This window comes from Macaca mulatta, chromosome 10 (assembly GCF_049350105.2).
Source record: "Macaca mulatta isolate MMU2019108-1 chromosome 10, T2T-MMU8v2.0, whole genome shotgun sequence".
Classification (NCBI taxonomy): Eukaryota; Metazoa; Chordata; class Mammalia; order Primates; family Cercopithecidae; genus Macaca; species Macaca mulatta.
In genome coordinates this window covers 21,723,821-21,745,914 of record NC_133415.1, presented here as the reverse complement: position 1 = coordinate 21,745,914, position 22,094 = coordinate 21,723,821, and the positions used below count along the sequence as shown (strand labels likewise).

Genomic DNA, 22,094 nt, shown 5'->3' with positions numbered 1-22,094 from the left:
AAAGATACATTCTGGATGATAGCTCAACCAAGCCTAGACTGCCCTACCTTACACTGCCTTGTCATGCAAGGGAACAGATTTCCTTACTACTTAGGCCACTCAGTTCAACAACAGCCTATCTGATTCAACAACAAACACATTTTAACTCCAGTACCATCTGCAGTGTCCTACCTAATTTCTCATGTGATTAGGACATGTGTCCTTGCTGAAGTTCCTGTGTACCCCAACCCAGCACCTCCCACTCTGTCCTTACTTGTTTAATGGTCTTCCTCATGATCGTTTGGAGGCAAGGCCTGGGTATCCAGCTCACCCTGTTTCCCTGGTGTCTAGCATAGGATCTGGTGCTAGTAAATCGCTTAATAAATATTTGCTGAATGAATAAATAATGAACACATGAATGGAGGCTTTGCCTCTTTGCAATCTGCAGCCCCTGGGCTACCCAGCACAATGAGTCTCTCTGCATGGCAGCCCAGAGGGCCCCAGGAGCAAGGGCACAGCGCTCCAGAAACCTGGCCACCTCAATGCCAGCCACTCTGCTGACCCTGACAGCTGGGACCAGCCCCTTGGCAAATGCTCATAGGTGACTTACGACCTACGTGGGGTGAGATGAGACCTTACAATACCATGGGCCCTGGGCAAAAGCACAGATCAAGGTGAAAGGCCATGTCCAGAGATGGCTAACTTCTGTGGGGAACTTACCAATCAGGCTCCCTGGATTGGAGCAGGGGGCCAGCCTTCTACCAGCCTGGAGGACCCCTTGTCTGCTCCTTGCCCACCGCTAGAGCTACAGAGGGTCATGCTGGCCTGGAAAGCGGCCACTGGTCCAGGATAACATCTTTGGCCTGGGATCTGGGGATGTCGCAATGATGCAGGATAACACCTCTAGTCTGGGATCTGGGGGTGTTGCAATGTGTATGACTAAGCAGTTTGCAAGTGCTTCCTGTCCAGCCAGCCAGATGGCTTTGTAGTTGCCCTGCGTTGGTTCCCCAAGCCCTCAGCCAGCCAAGCTTTTAACAGTGAACGGCCCTAGGGAGGGGTAACAACACAGGGCCCTAACTGAAGAAGCACCTGACATTTCCACCACTGGGGCTCCTACCACAAGAATGAGGCTGACTGGTCTCCTCCCTCTCTGAACCTCACAATTCCCATCCACGTGATGGTGAAAGAGCAACCTGTACTTGTCCAGAGATCCCCTGATTTCTAGCTTCCATGCAGAACTCGGGGGGACTAGAATACATCTTATTTTGCAGTTTTCCACTTGGATGTTGTACTCTTTACCAATATATCCGACTCTCTGTCCCTCTGATGGGTCATCATTCCAAAGCTGAGTGAACTTTTTTTTTTTTTTTTCTTGAGACAGGTTCTTACTGTGTCACCCAGGCTGGAGTACAGTGGCATGATAACAGCTCACTGCAGCCTTGACCTGGGCTTAAGTGATCTTACCGCCTCAGCCTCCAGAATAGCTGGAACTATAGGCGTGTGCCAGCACACACGGCTAATTTTTGTATTTCTTGTAGATATGGGGCTTCACCATGTTGCCCAGGCTGTTCTCGAACTCCTGGGCTCAAGTGATCCACCTGCCTTGGCCTCCCAAAGTGCTGGGACTATAGGCATGAGCTGCCGCACCCGGCCCTGCTCTTTTCAAAACATAAAACATGCCGGCCTTGTCGGTTCATGGGACCCTTTGCTGTACTCACTATGGCCTCGGGACCACTGTCCCTGTTGCTCACTCTGCTTGCGAACCTCTCCTTCCCTCCTTTGCAGAACTGACCCCTCCTCACCCTTTAGCTCTCGGTGCCATGTCATGTTCTCAGAGGAGCCTTCCTGCCTGGGGTGAAGCCCTACCAAAGGCTTAGAATTCTGTGCACCTCCAGCTTGTAGTATTTGTTATATCTGTGATTTGGTGTTGCTTGTTTGATGAGTTGATTAATGCAAACTCCACGTGGGCAGGGGCCGTGTCTGTTTCACTCCCCACTATATCCTCAGAACCTAATTAATCCAGAGCCTAGAATGCTGTAAGTATTAGACAAATATTTGTTGAATAAATGAATAAATCATGAACAGACTTTTCAATGCCAAAAAAGTAGGAAGGACATAAACTAAAAATAAATAGAAAGGCCTTAAAGTGGAATATGTTCACCTTCTGAAAAGCTCACTCAAAGTCCTTAATTTTCTCATTTTGTCACAGCCTGGGGAAAATCAGGTCAAAGAGTGGTTTCTGGGAAGCACTGTCCACCAGTGATTTGATGGTTAACACATTAAAGATGTAAGAAGAAGGGAAGCGGGGATAGTTTTGGCCCTTCTGGCCTTTTGCTATCAACAAGGGGGATTCACTAACAGCCTCCCTGCACAGAGTCAGAACCTGAAGACCGATCATTAGAGAACCTGCTTCTAACCACTGGGGGTGCACAGGTCTAGGGTTGTGAAGGGATCCCTGTGCTGATACTCCATGTCCAGTTCTGCGAAGATGGAGCCCTTGGTTTCCCTGTGTCCTCTCTGCACTTCCAGAGTTGGGGTATCGGAACCGCATGGCCCACTGCACTCACCTCTTGCCCTTGTGCACCCGGCTCAGGTCTACTGAGTCCCTGCTGAACACATCAAACTCGTCATTCTGGAAGACGTTGTGGCGAGACGTCAGCAGGGGTGTAGGGTCTGGTTTCATTTCTCTGGGTGGGGGACACAGAGATCAATTTAAGGGGGCCCTGCCAGCTGAAGCAACGTGCACCCCACGCCTCCCTGCTGTGTTAAATCCATCGGATTTTTCAGTCCCCTTCAACAGACACTCCTAGGACACAATCTCAAACCTTGAAGAGGGAGATAAGCCTCCGCCTGACCTGGCCCCTGCCTGGGTATGCAGCCACACCTCGAACAAAGCTCCCCCTCCATACCCTGCATGCCATTCACACAGGGTTTCCTTCTGTTTCTTAAAAGCGCTATCCCTCATTTAATGCTTGTAATAGTCCCATGAGATCAATAGTCACAGATCACTCAACGTCATTGTGCCTCAGTGCCCTCATCTGTAAAATGTGGCACAAGGAGGCTGAGGAACTTGTCCAAAGGCACAAAGCTAACTTCACTCATTCATTTGGTAAACATCACTTGCTTATGGAAGACACACCCTTTCGGGCACTGGTTCCTGCTGTCCCATGGGGCCTTCAGGGCAGCAGTGGGCCAAAGAAATGGTAGATGTGATGAAAGTGAGAAGCTGTGGCCATCCTCTCTCACAAATCTAGTGGGAACGTGGTAATGACAGGGGCAGGTCAGGAATGTAGGGGATCAGAAGGGCTCAACAACTCTGTGTCACATCCCTAAAGACACATCCATGGCTCTAATCAACCTTCCCACAAAGTGTGGCAGGGATGTGTATACTCTGCCCTGCCTGGGGCAAGTGAAAAACTCCTGTGGGGCCTAAGGTTTTTATGTTTCCCCAAAGAGGGCTTTAGTTTAAATGGCTGGGAAGAGAGAACAAGCTGAGTCCTGGGCCACAAATGAGGGAAGGAAGAGAGGAAGGGGCCCCATCCTGAGGCAGCCTGGGCAGCGGGAGCCTCCTCCCACCTGTCTCTCCCACCTGTCTAGGTTGCGGTCCAGCTGGCTGAGGGTGGGGGCCAGCCGCTCCTCCAGGATATTGTTGATCACCTGCTCTGGGTCGTAGTGGTAGTACTCCAGGCAGGCCAGGATGAAGCCCTCACCAAGGTCTGGCAGCAGGTCCTTCACTTGGGAGATGAGTGAGTCCAGCTCCACCCCACACACAGCAGGGCCCACAGCCGCGGCTGCTCCCATGCACTGTAGTGAGAGCCAGAGCCAAGAAGGGGAAGGCTAAGTGGGCCGGTGATAGGGCCACAGGCCCCAAACAGCACTGGACTAGGCATGAGGGATCTGGTTCAAGTCCTGGAACTGCCCCTCCTGCCTGTGAGAACTTCGCCAAGTGACTCAAGTCTCTCTGAGCCTCCATTTCTTTCTCTGTGAAAAAGGGGGCTCGTGATTGTTATGATTATTGCATGCCTGTATCAAAATAGCTCATGTAACCTATAAATATATACACCTACTACATATCCAGGAAAATAAACAAAAAATAAAAAAAATTTAAGGCCAGGTACAGTCGCTCATACCTGTAATCCCAGCACTTTGGGAGGCTGAGGCAAGAGAATTATTTGAGCTCAGGAGCTAGATCAGCCTGAGCAACAGAGCAAGACCCTATCAGTTCAAAAAATTTTAAAAAGTAGCCAGGTGGCTGGGCGTAGTGGCTCATGCCTGTAATCCTAGCACTTTGGGAGGCCAAGACAGGTAGATTGCCTGAGTTCAGGAGTTCAAGACCAGCCTGGGTAACACAGTGAAACCCTGTCTCTACTAAAAAAATTAGCCAGGCATGGCGGCATGTGCCTTTGGTCCCAGCTACTTAGGAGGCTGAGGTGGGAGGATCACTTGATCCCAGGAGGTCAAGGCTGCAGTAAGCTTGATCAAGCCACTGCACTCCAGCCTGGGTGACAGAGCAAGAACCTGTCTCAAAAAATAAAAAATAAAATAAATTAGGCCGGGCGTGGTGCTCATGTCTATAATCCCAGCACTTTAGGAAGCTGAGCCAGGCGGATCATCTGAGGTCAGGAGTTTGAGACCAGCCTGTCCAACATGGTGAAACCCCATCTCTACTAAAAAAATACAAAAAATTAGCTGGGTGTGGTGGTGGGTGTCTATAATCCCAGTTACTCAGGAGGCTGAGGCAGGAGAATTGCTTGATCCCAGGAGGCGGAGGTTACAGTGAGCAGAGATCGCACTATTGCACTCCAGCCTGGGCAACAAGAGTAAAACTCAATCTCAAAACAAAACAAAACAAAACAAAACAAAAACAAACCAACCAAATAAATAAATTAAATTAAATTAAAATTTTGAAGGGACTGTATGACTTACCAGCTGGGCTACTGGCTGTGTGACTTTGGGCAGGGTGCTTCCCCTCTCTGAACCTCAGTTTCCTCCTCATAAAATGGGCCTATACCACCCACCTCATGGGGTTGTTTCAAATAGTTCAAAGATGGCACAAAACCCAGTGAGCACAGTACCTGGCACAGACCAGGCCCTCCATAAACAGCCCTGGTTTCTACCGATTCTTTCTACTAATCCAAGGTCCTTTTCCAACTCTAACAAGTTGACTGACGTTGGAGGCGAACAGCAACCACCAGAGCTGGACTGTGTGGAGATGCTCCCCTTTAATTATAAAATTATAATTTCCTTTTTTTTTTTGAGACGGAGTCTCGCTCTGTCACCCAGGCTGGAGTGCAGTGGCACGATCTCAGCTCGCTGCAAGCTCTGCCTCCCGGGTTCACGCCATTCTCCTGCCTCAGCCTCCCGAGTAGCTGGGACTACAGGCACACACTACCGCAACTGGCTAATTTTTTGTATTTTTAGTAGAGACAGGGTTTCACCGTGGTCTCGATCTTCTGACCTCGTGATCCGCCCGCCTCGGCCTCCCAAAGTGCTGGGATTACAGGTGTGAGCCACCGTGCCCGGCCTATAATCTCCTTTTTAAGTAAGGGGCACGCATTTTATATATTGCTCAATATTACTTAATTGTGTTAGCCTTTTAATTTAAGGACATTTACAGATCACAACAATACAAATCTCCATGAGTCTGCTAAGCAGCGAAATGGGGAAGAGGGTGGGAAAAGGTGAAGGAAGCTATTGTTTTCCAAGGCCCTGCAGGAATCACAGGGCCTGGGGTCTGGGAGGAAGGACAGCGGCATTTGTTAATGGAGCACTGAAGGCCAGCCAGGCTCAGGGTGAGCCTGGGCATGTGATAGCTCTCGGAATCCCAGCACCTCGTGGAGGTGGCCACTGCATGTGTCCCTACCTTACAGATGAGGAACCAAGGTTCAATGTCAGTGACGCGCCTAAGACCATACAGCTGCCACGTGGCAGAACCAGGTCACACCCCTGAGCTGCCTGGTTTGAGTCTGTGTGGTCTTCACCACTCTTATCATGCTGCCTCCCAACATGCAGGGGAGTCCTGGCCTTGGTGGCCAATCAAGACAGCCACAGATTTGGCCAGTCCTGGTAAAGCCTGGAGAGAAGGCACCAGATCCGAGGTTTCTACATTTGTTCAGTGGCATCCTGGAGCCCCACTGAGGGGCTTCCGAGAAGGCCAAACCATGGGACTTGGCACTGTTCCCAGTTGCAACCAAAGGAGCTCCACTTTTATCTGTTGAGAGGAGAGCTCCGGGAGGGGCTCGTGGAAACATTCACAGAAAGTTTCGCCCCTTCATTTTATAGAGGGGAAGCTGAGGTTTCGATAGTTGAAGCAACTTGCTCTCTCCTCACACCCAGTCCAGCATGCCCCTGGCTTGGGACCCTCTAAAGGCAGCACAGAGCTGACCAGTTGCTTGAGGCTGTCTATTCCCAAAAAACCTTTTTCCCTGAGTATAAAAGCAAAGAAGGGAGGTTTCCTGCTGCCCCAGCCTCTCAGATGGGGCCAAGGAGGGACAAGCGCAGAGGGAAAAGTGCCACCCAGACACATACCTCCTCTTCCTCCGAGTTCTCCGGGTGTGATGACGCTTGACTGACTGCCTCTGCCATCACCGTGACCCCATTAGGCTCCTCAGTCACCGATGGATCTTTAGCATCTGTGGCTTTCCGTCTGTCCACCCCTTCCCATGCACTCTCGACTGCCTGGAGGATGTAGGCAGTCCGCGTCTCATCCCTGTGAGGACTTGTTAAAGGGTCTGTCTTAGGTTCCTAGCTCTGAAGCAGCACAATTTCTCAGTCCCTCCCCAGCATCTGACCACATGGTTCCTGCCAGGGGCTTTCTGGGCTATACCTAAGCGGGCATCACGGGCACCTGGGATGCATGGGAAAATGGGCCAGACTACAGCCATGCTGGCTTCACAACCTAGGGCCTGCCACTCAGCAGAAAGCAGCTCTGAGTAAAGACAGGGCCAGGGCTGCCATCAGTGTCCTGGGGCACAGGTTTGGACGAGCCAGCAGCTCTTCTTTTGTACTGACTGCCAGGAGGAGGGCGTGGTAGGGCCACTGCCACTGGACTTCCTGTCCAACTAGCTGAGGGCATTCTGCAAAGGTTGTGGGCCATCAGGTTTCCCTGAAGCAGGACTGAGCAATCTACTGCAACCACTAGAATGACCCATAGGCTGCCCCTCCCTGTCCTTCCTCCTTGTCAACCACCCTGGGCACTGTGAAGCCAGAAATCTGAGAGTTCCCTTAGACTTCCTCACTCTGCTTCTTGTCCAAACCCTCATCACCCATGCTTGGATGCCAGCAACAGCCTCCTCACTGGCCTGAGCCTCATGGTGGTTCTGGGCCAGTCCATTCTCTTCCCTGTGCCAGACAGAGCTTTTCCAAAGTATAGAACTGCCCATGTCACCTCCTGCTTCACAACCTTCCACGCTCCCCAGCGCTTGCAGGACAGAGCCCAAACTTCTTAGTGATGGTCACCCCAGGGCTGTGCACATTGCTGGCCTTCACCTCACCTGCAACACCCCAATTCCTCCTCCTGGGAGACCCCTCCTTAATGACTGCCCCCTGTACTCTATACATGACGTCTGTGGCTCCAAGGAGCCTGTTTTCTCTGTCCTCTGTCCACTGGGAACATTCTTGTCCTTGTCCTTGCTCCTAGCTTGGTGCTCTCCCACTCTTTCTGCTGTTCTTCTGCTTGGACATCACTTCCATCTGACACCCCCACCTGGAGCTCCGCTGGGTGAGGCGCCTCCTCTGGTTTCCTGCCCTCTGAAATCTTCCCACGTGACGCTCTAACTGCCTGTTTACTTGTCCACCTCTCCTCCTGCTGTGAGGAGGGGCTGAGTACATCTTGGTCATATAGGCCCAGATGTTCAGGAAACACATAGGGAAATTAGGACTGCATCCCCCCTGCCCCAAGCATCAGAGCAGCCATCTTCTCTAGAAAAGGCGAGGCTGGGAGGCTGGGCGTGGAGGCTCATGCCTGTAATCCCAGCACTTTGGGAGGCTGAGGCGGGCAGATCACGAGGTCAGGAGATACAGACCATACTGGCTAACATGGTGAAACCCCGTCTCTACTAAAAAAATACAAAAAAATTAGCCCCCATCTCTACTAAAAAAATACAAAAAAATACAGGCGGGCGCCTGTAGTCCCAGCTACTTGTGAGGCTAAGGCAGGAGAATGGTGTGAACCTGGGAGACGGAGCTTGCAGTGAGCCAAAATTGCGCCACTGCACTCCAGCCTGGGCAACAGAGAGAGACTCTGTCTCAAAAAATAAAATTAAAAAAAAAAAAAAAAAAAAAAAAAGGCTGGGCACGCTGGCTCATGCCTGCAATTCCAGCACTTTGGGAGGCCGAGGGGGGCAGATCATGAGGTCAGGAGATCGAGACCGTCTTGGCTAACATGGTGAAACCCGGTCTCTACTAAAAATACAAAAAATTAGCCAGGCGTGGTGGCGGGTGGCTGTAGTCCCAGCTACTCGGGAGGCTGAGGCAGAAGAATGGTGTGAACCCTCAGTGAGCCAAGATCGCACTACTGTACTCCAGCCTGGGCGACAGAGCGAGACTCCATCTCAAAAAAAAAAAGAAAAAGAAAAAACAGAAAAGGCGAGGCTGGGACCTTGGCAGGCCACCTCGGACAGCTGGCTGACCCACGCGTGGGTTCTGGGGCTAAACCTCTTTCCACTCCTCTGGGTTCCAGCAGCCTGTCTCACCTCTGACCTAGTCAAGCTGGGCCCTGTCGCAGTGGCTATGGTAGAAGGATACAAGACTGACGAGGCCTGCTGCAGCAAGCTGATGTCTTCGGCCACGGGGAAGAGTGCATCATAGTCCCGGAGGAACCTGCAGGCAGAGGAGAGCAGATGGGATGGACAGGGCTGGGGCCACAGGAACACTGTGCTGCTGCAGGCCACTCCCTGTGTCTACTGCCCGACCTTATTAGAGCTGTGGTGGGCCTATGGCGGGGGCTCTATCATGTAAGGCCTCTTGGGGACTGGTGGGAGGGTCATAGGCCTGGCCCAGCTCAGCCGCACTCACCTCTTCTCCTGCAGCAAGGAGCTGAAGATCTGAAGGAACTCTTCGATGAAGCCCTGAATGTTGTCACAGCTAGAACAGGACACCAGGGAAGATAAGCTCATGCAATGCAAGATGAGCTACAGCTCCTTTATACACCCCCTGCCCCTCTTCAGGGCTGAGGCCCGATGGACGAATGAGGCATTTTTCTCAGTTTCTCATCTCTGTTCAGCCAACCCCAGTGCAGGGGAGGAAGCCAAGACAAAAGAATGGAAATGCTCCTGCAGGGCTTGGGGAGGAGACTCTTCCACCAGGAGGCAATTCCTGAGGGTTACCTGCTTTCTAGGATGGGAAGGAGGCAGATCTGATTCAGGATGATGTGGAAAATCTCTATCAGCTTCTTCCTGGAATGGGAGAGCCTCTGCCACAGGTCACCTAGAAGCCTAGGCCAGAGAGAAAAAAGACACAGGTTTAGGAGACAAAAAGGGCCTGAGGTGTCAGGCGCAATGGTTTACACCTGAAATACCAGCACCTTGGGAAGCTAAGGTGGGAGGATCACTTGAGCCCCAGGAGTTTGAGATCAGCCTAAGTAACTAAGTGAAATCCTGTCTCTACAAAAAACACAAAAAATTAGTCAAGTGTGGTGATGCAGGCCTGTAGTTCCAGCTCCTGGGGAGGCTAAGGCAGGGGGATCGCGTTTGCCTGGGAGGTCAAGGCTGCAGTGAGCCATGATGGCGCCACTGCCTTCCAGCCTGGGTGACAGAGCAAGACTCTGTCTCAAAAAAAAAAAAAAAGGAAAAGAAAAAGAAAAAAAGGCACGAAGGGAGCTTCTCCCCACTAGCAGTTGCAGGTGCCTCCCTGGAGCACAGAAGGCCTCACAATTCACTGCTGAGAGCAGCTGGCAAAAGCCACAGGCCCAGAGAAGCCAGCTGCTTCCAGGGCTGCTTCTCAGTTCAAATGGTGGGTCAGGAACCAGCAGGCTGAGTATCAACAATGTGAGTAACAGCTGAGGGAAGGGCTTAAATGCAGGGGCCAGCCATCATGGTATTTTGGGGGATTGGGTTAACAGACATAACTGCCTTGGGACAAGCAGGACTTTGGGTCAAATCTCCTTCATGCTGTTTAGTAACACTTAACTCTAGCTGTTGCGATCTTTCTAGTTAGGTCCTCACACAAGTCTTTACAGACAACACACACACACATATATATATATTTTAATATGCTAAGAGTTAAAAAAAAAAAAAAAGCAGTTCAAGACTAGCCTGGCCAATACGTCAAAACCCCATCTCTACAAAAAATACAAAAATTAGCCGGGTGTGGTGGCACACACCTATAATCCCAGCTACTCGGGGGACTGAGGTGGGAGGACTGATTGACGTCAGGAGGTCAAGGCTACAGTGAGTTGTGACTGTACCACTGCACTCCAGCCTGGGTGACAGAGTGAGACCCTGTCTCAAACAATAACAACAACAACAACAACAACAACAAACCAATGCAGAGGTCAGGAAGTGGCTAGACAGGGATGCAGAAGCCCAAAAGCAGCACAGTCCCTGGTCCCACCCACTTGTCTTAGAGATGGGGATGCTAATGCCTAGGGAAGGCAGGGCCCTGCTCGGGGCTTTCTCTCCCACAACAACATTCTTAATTTTGTCCCCGCCTCACTTGCTATCTTCAAGCCTCCTCTTCTTAATTGCAGACTCCATTTCGGGAATTGCTGCTTCGTAGAAGGAAGCTAGTCTGTGCAGGCACACACAGGGAAAATGTTGGATTAGTTCATAAATACCACACTTCGTAAGAACATCAAAGCAAACCCCAGGGAGAGGGAAGGTCCATTTCTTCTTTTTCCACACAATTTTCTCCAGGGACCCCTTGGTTCTTCCCTGAGCTCACCCCAGACTGACCCCCTGGGGCTGGTCCCAGGAATAGCTTCATAAGAAGTGACCTATAGCCATGTCCCTCATTCAGATGGGCAACTAAGGCCCAGATAGGCTCATACTAACAGAGGAATCAGAAGACCACTCAGGACCCACTGAAGTTTGAGAAGCAGATCAAAGATTACTTGCTTGTAATTTTCTTGCTCAAACACTGTCAGTTAGCCAGGCACAGTGGCTCAGGCCTGTAATCCCAGCACTTTGTGCGGCTGAGGCAGGAGGATTGCTTGAGCCAGGAGCTCAAGATCAGATTGGGAAACAGGCTGGTGAAACTCCATCTCTATAAAAAATACAAAAATTAGCCAGGCATGGTGGTGCACACCTGTAGCCCCAGCTACTTGGGAGGCTGAGGCAGTAGGCCGGTAGGTTACGGCTACAGTGAGCCATGATCACACCACTGCATTCCAGCCTGGGTGACAGAGAGAGACCCTGTCACAAAAAAAAAAAAAAAAAAAAAAAAAAAAAAATTGTTCTGGCTGGGTGCGGTGGCTCACGCCTGTAATCCTAGCACTTTGGGAGACCAAGTTGGGTGGATAACTTGAGGACAGGAGTTTGAGAACAGCCTGGCCAACATGGTGAAACCTGGTCTCTACTAAAAATACAAAAATTAGCCGGGAGTGGTGATACATGCCTGTAATCCCAGCTACTCAGGAGGCTGAGGCAGGAGAATTGCTTGAACCCGGGAGGTGGAGGTTGCAGTGAGCCAAGATCGCACTACTGAACTCTAGCCTGGGCAACAGAGTGAGACTCTATCTCAAAAAAAAAAAAATTGTTTTAATATGAAAATCTCAACACAGTATTTGTATTTGGTCAAAATAGGCTAAATGTTCTCAGGATTTTTTCCAATCCCACTGGAAATGAGAAAAAATATATTAAAATAAAAAGTAATAATTAAAAAATTTAAGAAAAAAGTAAATGTATCATATTTTCTACATTGGCTTATGAGTTAAGCCAGTTAGCACTGTTTCTATAACTTTTAAATTAACTAATTAATTTTTTTTTTTTTTTTGAGATGAAGTCTAGTTATATTGCGCAGGCTGGTTTTGACCTCCTGGGTTCAAGCGATCCTCCTGCCTCAGCCTCCCAAGAAGCTGAGATTACAGGTACCTGGCTTAAAACTTTTATAAAATTAAGGCTGTGCATGGTGGCTTCTGCCTGTAATCCCAGCACTTTGGGAGGCTGAGGTGGGCATATCACTTGAGGTCAGGAGTTTGAGACCAGCCTGGCCAACATGGGAAACCCTGTCTCCACTAAAAATATGAACATAGCTAGGCATGGGGGCGGGCACCTGTAATTCCAGCTACTTGGGAGGCTGAGGAGGGAGAATCACTTGAATCTGGGAGGTGGAGGTTGCAGTGAGCCGAAATCATGACACTGCACCCTAGCCTGGAAGACAGAATGAGACTCTGTCTCAAAAAATAAAAAAAAATGTAAATTAAAAATAATTTCTATGAAATTATTTTCAAACAAATATAATTATACTAATAAAAAAAAAAAAAGAAAAACACCTGCTAGCAGTTCCCTACCTCTTATGACAGCAAACCATAATTATTTTCTCTGGTACATCCATATCTGTCACAGTACAGCCAATCTTGCTTCTCACCTTGGTGATTTCACACCACCCTTTCCCAACTCAAATTCAAACTCTCCATCCCAGTCGCACGGCCCCTCAACATTCTTCCAGAGATCAGCACTCCCACAGCCCTCTGGCTTCCTCTCAGGCTAATGCTGGCCACTGCTCTCCTCTTCTTTCTCCTTATTCTCCTCCTCCTCCTCCACGCAGCATTCCAGGCTCACCTCCTCCCTGTGCACTTCCTGATCATGCTCACTCATGGGAATTCTTCCTTTCCAGAACTAGATGCACTGCATGTGGAATATATTGCCCTGTTGCTCTGGCAAGTGAAACTGCAGCTGCCTCTTTTCTGTGGTATAATTCTTCCCCCAAACATCTTAAGCTTCCCAAAGCCGGAACTGCAGCTTAAGTGTCTAGGTTGGTGCTGAATTTGGAGCAAGTCCTCTGTAAACATGTGCCTGTCAATTGGCTGGTTTCTGGCAACGTCTATCCTACTACAATGCTATACACAACAAAGGGTAACTAGGCCAAAAGAGGTGGGTCCCACTAGGCCCACAGCATAGCCCAGAAAATGACAGAGAGGGCAGTTTGGCCTAAACAGGTTTAGCTGTTGCCAGGATATGTTGCTGGTGGGAGAGTAAATTGGAACAACCCCTATGGAGAGCGATTTGGCAAGATCTATGGAAATTAAAAATGCACATTCCATCTGTCTCTGCTAGTCTACTTCTAGGAATTATTCCTCAGATATACTTGCAGAGGTACCAAAGGATGTGTGTGCAAAGTTATTCTTGTTTTTTTTTTTAATGAGACAGAGTCTCGCTCTGTCGCCTAGGCTGGAGGGCAGTGGTGCAATCCCTGCTCACTGCAACCTCTGCCTCTTGGGTTCAAGCAATTCTCCCACCTCAGCCTCCCGAATAGCTGGAATTACAGGCGTGTGCCACCACATCCAGCTAATTTTTGTATTTTTAGTAGAGGTAGGGTTTCACCATGCTGGCCAGGCTGGTCTTGAACTCCTGACCCCAAGTGGTCTGCCTGCCTTAGCCTCCCAGAGTGCTGGAATTATGGCCATGAGCCACTGCGCCTGGCTTCTGTAGTGTTTTTTTGTATAGCAAGCAACTGAAGAAAACCTAAAGGACCATCAATGGGATCTGGTATTCCATACAGTGGAATTCTACCCAGCCATACCAAAGACATCAGAGAAAGAGTGCTTAATGCACGGATACGGCACCACTGTTTAGTAAAAAAGTAAAATGCAAACAGTAAATACTCATAATATGCAAGCCTTAAATTTTCCAAAAGGAGGGAGACATATAATGTGCATAGTTGCTCATATGTGCATAATATACTTGCATATCTCTGGAAAATTTCACCAAAAAAACCTAATGGCGATGGCTGTATGTGAATAATAGAATTGGGAAAGTGGAAAGGGAGACTTCTCAGTGTGTATTTTATACTTTTTGAGTTTTGAACCATGTGAATATATTATTTATTCTTAAAAGGGCAGAAAGAGGCATACTCAGCTATACTTGAGTAGATGGGAGAGGAAGGAGGAAAAAGGTTATTTTGAGAGGGATTATCAACAAAGCCGACTGGGCAACTGTAACCACTTTCAGAGAGTTCTGGAGAACTGAGGTGGCTGCATTTGCTCAGGAGGGCGTTCCTGGCCTCCAGCACGGTTGGAACAGGCTGGGTCAGCCCCAGGGTGTTTGTGGGTCAAAGGCAGTGTTGCCTTTAGTCAAAAGTGTTTCCCTTTCTTCCTCCTCACCCTGAGATGGGCATAGCTTCTCTCCTGCCTCTGCTGTCCCTTGCAGTAAAGTCGGCTCTTCCAAAACTTACCCCTTCCCCATCTCCAAAGAGCCTTTCAAAAGCAATCTGTGCCACATTTGGGGAAACACTTTAACAAAATGGGAAAATGCCTACGATAAGCGAAAATACGCAAGGTACAAAATTCTAAGAATAATACGATTTCTTATGGTGCTTTTAATTTCCTACTTTTCTGGATTTGCCAAATGTCCTACAAGCACATGCTGCTTTTATCATGAGAAAAGATACCTTTTTTAAAAAGTGGACAGCTACATACCCCTCTCTGCTGGGGAAAATGCTGGGCAGCACGTTATCCTAACATTCTCTGGGAGGCTCAGTAACCCTAATGTCTGATTTTTATAAGCTGAGGCGACCAGGGAGGGGTCACAGCACCAGCTGCCATCTCTGGCACATGTAAGGACTAAATAAATGTTTTGTTAAATGGGTGAGTAAATGACAGAATGGACAGGCAGCTGAATGGACGGAGTTGGGCAGCTCCCAGAGGCTGCTACAAACGGTGGGGAGAGACGTCTTGCTAGAGTGACAGTCTGAGGCCACAACTGCGAGGCAGTCTGAGGCCACCACTGTGCCCACAACTGCGAGGCAACACGCAGGTTGCCAGCCCTTTCACCCTGGCCTGGAATGCCCATGCCCACCCCTTACTGCACTAGCAACAGATGCTCTTGGCGCTAAGAGGGCAAAGTGGGTCTGCCTCCCTCGCTCATATTCTCTTTCCCATCTGCCTCCATCCCACCAGGATCTTTCTAAAGGCTCCTTTGGATAAAAGCCTCCAGGGGCTCCCCACTGCCTACAGCATAAAGGCCCTGCCAGCACATCCCAGGCTCCTCACAATCTGACTTCTACTGACTTACCCAAAGTGGGCTCTTGTTACTGGCTTGTTTTCCTGCTGTCCTGTGTGTCTCCCCACTCTGCCTCATGTCACACTTCACTCCCCAGCTCTCTCTCTGGGCCTCTGCATGCTTCACTTCACCTGCCTAAGATGCCCTTCCTGCTATGGGATCTTTTCTTTGTCTGGAAGATATCTGTTCCTTCAAGACATCCTTCAAGGGTGATCTCCTAGCCCCACGTTGGAGCACTCTGTTGTTTCCTTGTGTGTGTTCCCCTCGGGATACTCTATTGAACTGAAACTATTCTTAGTTGTGTGTTTTTTTTTTCTTTTTTTAGATGGAGTCTTGCTCTGTCGTGCAGGGTGGAGTATAGTGACGCAATCTCAGCTCACTGCAACCTCCACTGCGCGGGTTCAACTGATTCTCCTGTCTCGGCCTCCTGAGTAGCTGGGACTACAGGTGCATGCTGCCATGCCCAGCTAATTTTTGTATTTTTAGTAGAGACGGGGTTTCACCATATTGGTCAGGCTGGTCTTGAACTGCTGACCTCAGGTGATCCACCCACCTCGGCCTCCCAAAGTACTGGGATTACGCATGAGCCACCGTGCCCGGCTCATTGTGTGTGTGTGTGTGTCTGTGTGTGTGTGTGTGTGTGTGTGTGTGTGTGTGTGTATTTTTTTTTCCCCTACCCTATCCTGGTCTTGGCCAAAAAATGGGAGTGCTTCTAAAACGCAGGCTCCACACAAGCAGGAGGCTTATCTGTTGTTTTCACTGCTGCATCCCCAGGCTGGAAGACTGGCACATTCTAAGCACCCAGTAAATATTTGTTAAATAAGTAAATATTTGTTAAATTAGTACATAAGCCAGTACCTCTATTTCAACAGCCAGAACTACTGCCATACCTGTAACAAAAGTCATGCTTCTGGAAGGTCTGGCAAGCCAAAGGGAAGATATCCAGAAAGGCCCAAAGTGTGGTGCAGGTATCACAAAGGTAGAGAACAATGTCCTTTAACTCCTGTTGCCAAAAGAATACACTGCATTATTCTCCTCTGCCCGCACATACAGATCTGCAGAGTGTCTGAGACAACTTTAACACGGTCAGGGTCCCAAACAGGCAGGATGCTAACATGGGAGGAAGGGAACACTGGAGGTTTCGGGCAAAGCCTGGCTGGCTGGTCCATCTTCAGGAGCATGATCTGGGTGAGTCACCTAACTTCTCTAAGCCTCAGGTCTTTCTATGGTAGCTCCAATGGCCTTACACACAATCATCGCTAGGGTTACTTCCAGTTCTGAGATAATATGATTCCCTCTTCTAAGTTAAAGGAAAACCAACTCTTGAATCTGAAGACATCATGCAAAGAAGGAACATCCGAGGCAGGACAAGACTATCAAGTCCATAGGTTTTTCACATCTTGAAGAGGGTATACAAAACACTTTCTTCTAAGTTTTCTACACACTTTCCTGGTTCTTATGACAACTCTGAAAAGTAGGCTCGGAAGCTGTTGAGGATCTCTATTTTACAGATAAGGAAACCGAGGTTCTGAGGGGTAAAATGATTTGTTCCCACAGCACCTGCCACGTGCCCTTCTGAAATGTGATCACAATCTCCAGGAGGATAGCTCATAGCTGCCTTGTTCCTGTTCTATCTCCAGGGCTTAGGGCAGCACCCGACACGTCGAGGCTTCCTGATTGTTTGCCTTCTGTCACCCTTGTCAACTCTAAATTCCATGAGCGCAGGGGCCAGTCTGCTTTTGTTTGCTGCCTTACCTCCAGACATAGCACAGGGTCTGGCACATGCTGCAGACTCCTCAATATAAGTCCACTGAATGAATGGCTCAATGAATAATGCACAAATGAACATGTCAAACTGAAACAAATGAGGACTCTGAATTCTTATTCCCCGGTTCTTTCCACTACTCTGTAAATGAGGCTCCCAGAGAGAAATCCAAACCAACTGAAAATGCTCTAAACCTGTGTGATAGGACATAACAGTTGCTCACTGCACTGGGGAAAGGGGCCCTGGCGGGGAAGGGGCCCTGGTCTGGGAAGAGACCACTGGGTCCTCTACTGGGGCAATCTTCCCAGCCTCTGGGTAGCCAGGCCCTGGTTGGAGGGACCCAGCAGGAAAGAGACTGGGCTGAAGGGCAACCTTACCAGGAGAGGCATGTCGCTGGGGGTCAATCGGCCCCTCTCCTCGAGCTTCTGGGGTGTGGTACTGGCCCCGTCCCCTTGCAAACCACAGTGCTGGAGGATATTGCTGAAGACCTGTGAAAGACAAGAACGGGCTCTCTCACATCATACTGAACCAGGGCTAGGACCCCTGGCCGGAGCCAGGGTCAGGTGATCTGAAAACTGCCTTGGAGTTTCTAGAATATTTATCCATGTTTTCAGGATATAAGCTGAGACAATTACCTTCTCCAATAGTAAGGTCAGAGTAAAAACTATGTAAGATGGGAATGATGGGAGCATCCTTCTTACAGGAGGGCGGAGAGGATTAAAAAGACAACCTGGGGCCAGGTGTGGTGGCTCACTCCTGTAATCCCCAAACTTTGAGAGGCCAAGGATGGAGGATCGTTTGAGGCCGGAAGTTCAAGACCAGCCTGGGCAACATAAGTGAGACCCCTCATCTCTACAAAAATTTTTTAAAATTAGCTGGGCAAGATGGTATGTACTTGTAATCCCAGCTACTTGGGAGGCTGAGGTGGGAGGATCAATTGAGGTCAAGAGTTCAAGGCTGCAGTGAGCTATGATTATGCCACTGCACTCTAGCCTCAGTGACAGAGCAAGATCCTGTCTTCCCTCCCAGAATCCTGTAGATATTATCTGACCGTATAGGCCAAGCAAGTATGATAATGAACATTTAAGATATACCTTTCGCAATGTATAACAAATCTTTAGAGCCCCTGTAGATAGCTATTTATGGAAACTACATTGAAATAAGACAAATCAACAGTGAGAGGAAAACAGAGTCCATCGTAGGGACTGAACTGACTGTGCCATTTTTAAGGAGGCTAGCATGTAAGGATTCCAAAACTTACTGTGAATAGTGGATATCTCTTAGTGGTGGGATTATGAGGGAATGGTAATGTTCCTCTTTCATTTTTTATTTTCCAAATTTTCTACAATGAACATTATTTCATGAAATAATTTTATAAAACTTTAAAGCTACTTTTTGAGAAACACTGGTCTCTTAAAGGGATATCCTTAGAGGCATATGGCTGTTGGCAAGCAACACAAAATGCAAGCCAAACTCCGTCTGTAGGAGCACCAGACAGCCAGCCCTTAGGCTTAAGTCTTGTTCAAAAGGGAAAAGGGCGAATTTAAAGAGGTGTAGTCAGGGGTAAGACAAAGAGACTGTCTGGGGAGACGGGGGAGTCAGGGAATAAACTTTTCCTCAGCTCTTCCAGGACGTCAGGAAACACCACTGAGTTGGGGAGGTGGCCTATACCCCAAGCTTAACCTCCCTTGGGCAGGGCCAAGAGCCGGTACCTGAAGGATGGTAGGCAGGGTTTCATCCAGGTCATTGTAGTAACTTGGCTGCTGTGTAAAGATGTTTCCTAAAAAGAGAAGAGAAAGGTCAGAATTGAGAAAAGGTGGGGGCTTGGTGGAGTGAAGAGGACACATTACATATGGTTGCCAGCATATCTGTGACCTTTCTCCCTTTTCCTAATCCCATCTGCAGCTAGGACCTCGGATGAGTTCTGGCCCCAGGCCTTGCTGGCGCTGAGCTTTGGCCCAGCCTAGAAGCTTCCCCAGGATTGGGGAGGGACCTTGCTCAGTACGATTTAACCTTTTAAGTACCTCTGCCTAGTGAATTACATAAAAGACTGCCCTGGTCAAACCAGCTCACCCTGATGTCCCCAAGGAGTGATCACACTTGGGCACCCTGCCTCCTATGACAGCTATGGCTCTGGAAGTTGGAGTTATTCATCCAGGAAAATTAGCAGATAGGATCTCTTTGCTCAAGAAACATGGATGCAATAATCCAGGACTCTCCAATAATGTGAGGAGATTGCAGGGAGATATTTCTCTGGAAATGTCATACCTTCCACTTGTAGATATGCCAACCATACTAATCCTACTCCAAGGTGAGAGGCCTGAGAAGGACCTGGAGACAGATTTACCACACACTTGCAGTTGTTCCTATAAGATGAAGCTTGTCTCCAAGTGTTTACTATTCTCCAAGTGCTGCCGCTGTAAGTGCGTAGGTTTGAGCATATGGTAACTGGAACAGAAACCAAGTGTTCTGGCTGCCCAAATGGTGAGAGAGGGAGGGAGGGAGGGAGGGAGGGAAGATCACAGCTAGCTTGGGGATGTGACAATGTGAAATGCCAATGCCCTTAAGAGGCCAGGGTACTCGGCCCCCTATAATCCCACTATCTAAGGCTGGCTGATGGTCAGGATGTTCTGAATTCTAGGTGTTCTCTGCCTTTGGGCAGGTCTGTCCTTGGTTTCCTTATTGATGACCCTGCAGCCCTTGCTGGACTCTGGAGGATTTGAAAAATGAATGAGTTTAAAAACCAGATGGGGCTGGGTGAGTAAGCAAGTCACTAGATGGCTGGACTTTCTGTAAGCACTTTCCTGGATGCCACGCCACTGTATTTCTTGATTCCAGAAAGCTGAGTTTTACCAGCCCAGACTTGCTCAGCACCTCCCATCTCCAGATGGGTGCTGATCCCATAACCTGTGAAGGTGTGCTCAGACCATCCGCACCCACCTCCTACTCCTGACAGGCAAGGAACGACAGAGCTATCTCCCCACCAAACTCTGTTCTTCCTATAAAACCCTCAAGGTTAAGTCCAAACTCCTGACGATGGCACAAAAGACCCTGTGAGATCTGGCCTCTGCTGGTATCCTAGGCTACCCTTTCTCCCTTCCCTACACCGCACTCCTCCCTCACACCATTCTCAACCTCAGAAAACCAGCCCTGTCCCTGCCTTCTGTTTGGAGTGCCTTCCTAGAGCTAACTCCACCATAAAGCAGGTGTCACCTACTCCACGCAGTGCCTCCTGACCCAGGCATTAGGAGGTTTCCTCTCACAATCCCCAGGGCCATACCATGTTCTCTAAAGCATCCCAACCACCTTGCACTGGGGAGGCACCCTCTCATGATCCTTCCAGTGCTGCAGTCTGAGTAAAGCGAGGTTTTACATTTGATCTATTAGTATAGATCAAATTTCATATTCTATTCTTGGGGTCTTCTAAGTCCCTTTCCTCACCTTCATCTGATTCTAATGACAGTGACAATCTTAACTTTTGATCTCCTAAAGAAATAATAAAAATGTAAGGAACAGCAATGGGATCCTTTGAAATGTCCCTTCTCAGATGAAAGCAGTTCAAAAACCCAGGGTGAATGGAGATACTGCCAAGTAGATCACTGCAGTCCACTATTGGGCCAAGGTCCAAGTCATTCCTGGTTTGCAAAGCAGTGCTGAGAGTCTAACTGAAAGGGCTTGCTTTCAAAATTACACTTGTTGATGCATAATACCAGCCTTGAAGGTTAAAAAAAACGTGGGGGAATAGGGATAGGTACTCAGGAGGTCAAGGTGGGAGGATCGCTTGGGGAAAAAAAAAGGCAACGTAAGGAACTGGGCTTCTACTCACAGAACACTCAACCAGTCCCCTTTCTCCCACCTTCTTTCACTTGTCAATCCTCTTACAAGTGATCACTTTGCCTGAGTTTCTGCAGTATAGAAATTGGAGGCTGCCCCTTCTTGTACCTTCTGCTCAAAGGTTAAAAAGAGAGCTGTTGTGTACGTGTGTGTGAGAGAGACAGACAGAAACTGCAGGCACCTTCTCTGCATCACTTCCTGTCTACACACACACACACACACACACACAGAGTGAAGGGGCTCCTGAGGCCTGGTCCTGACTTCTTTTGTGCTGACTCCCCTCAAAGAGCCAAAGAAGGGGCTCTTCTTAATAAGCCAGTTTAGGATTCTCAATCTCAAGGTCTGAGAACTCTTAAAAAAACACCTCAGAATCTATGAAGGAGGACATTTTTCTGTATAGAAGTTTTCATCTGATTCTCAAAGGAGTCAGTGATCCAGATGATTCGGAGCCCAGGCAGTAAGTGAGTGGGCGTTCTCACTCTTCCATCACCACGCAGTCCCCTCTGGATACCTGCAGCATCTTACACCCAATAGGTCCCATGCTGAACCTCCCCTCTACCCACAGCTCCCTCTCCCACCTCCCAGAGGGCCTTTTTTTCTGCAACCAACACCAGTTCTAGATGACCTCACCAAGCCCTGCTTAAATCAGGTTCCTGGATTTCCTTTTCCTCCCCAGCAGCCCAGCCAGGCTCTCACCTTCAAACCCACACAGATGCGCCCACCTCCTACAAAGCCTCCTGTCTCCACCCTTCCCACCTGCATGCTGCCAGATGAATCTTGTTACCTGCTCCAAGTTCCTGTAGGCTCCACGGTCTCATCACAGCAAGAGCTCATGCTTACCAATGGTTGTGACATGCCAGTCATGGTGCTGAGCATTCTACTCATGCTATTTCAACAACTCAATTTGTTTTTACTTTTTTTTTTTTTTTTTTTTTTGAGGCGGAGTTTCGCTCTTGTTGCCCAGGCTGGAGTGCAATGGCACAATCTCGGCTCACCGCAATCTCCGCCTCCCAGGTTCAAGTGATTCTTCGGCCTCAGCCTCCTGAGTAGCTGGGATTACAGGCGCCTGCCACCATGCCTGGCTAATTTTTTGTATTTTTAGTAGAGATGGAGTTTCGCCGTATTGGCCTGGCTGGTCTCAAACTCCTGACCTCAGGTGATCCGCCTGCCTCGGCCTCCCAAAGTGCTGAGATTACAGGCATGAGCCACCACACCCAGCCTCAACAACCCAATTTAATCCTCGCACCCATCCTATGGGTAGGTATATTATTAGTCTTTCCATTCTGCAGATGAAAAAACTGGGGCTTAGAGTAGTTAATTGAGTTGGTTAAGGGGACACAGCCAGGAATAGAGCTGTG

General features: G+C 48.9%; 1 protein-coding gene across 50 annotated transcripts in view; it reads right to left on the bottom strand.

Moving 5' to 3' along the window:
• Nucleotides 1-22,094, bottom strand: part of ASCC2 (activating signal cointegrator 1 complex subunit 2) — a 51,572-nt gene that overhangs the window by 10,250 nt on the left and 19,228 nt on the right. For 38 of the 50 annotated variants that reach the window (XM_077950196.1, XM_077950165.1, XM_077950168.1 and 35 more), the window contains 10 exons: nt 18,615-18,682; nt 17,280-17,390; nt 16,028-16,140; nt 10,633-10,707; nt 9,306-9,413; nt 8,995-9,063; nt 8,725-8,799; nt 6,508-6,688; nt 3,569-3,783; nt 2,547-2,666 (listed from right to left, as the gene is read on the bottom strand). In XM_077950196.1, coding sequence (XP_077806322.1) covers nt 2,547-2,666; nt 3,569-3,783; nt 6,508-6,688; nt 8,725-8,799; nt 8,995-9,063; nt 9,306-9,413; nt 10,633-10,707; nt 16,028-16,140; nt 17,280-17,390; nt 18,615-18,682 — 1,135 coding nt within the window. Of the gene's footprint in view, nt 1-2,546; nt 2,667-3,568; nt 3,784-6,507; nt 6,689-8,672; nt 8,800-8,994; nt 9,064-9,305; nt 9,414-10,632; nt 10,708-16,027; nt 16,141-17,279; nt 17,391-17,797; nt 17,920-18,614; nt 18,683-22,094 lie in introns of all 50 variants that reach the window. The other 12 variants (XM_077950163.1, XM_077950189.1, XM_077950179.1 and 9 more) reach the window with 3 other exon arrangements.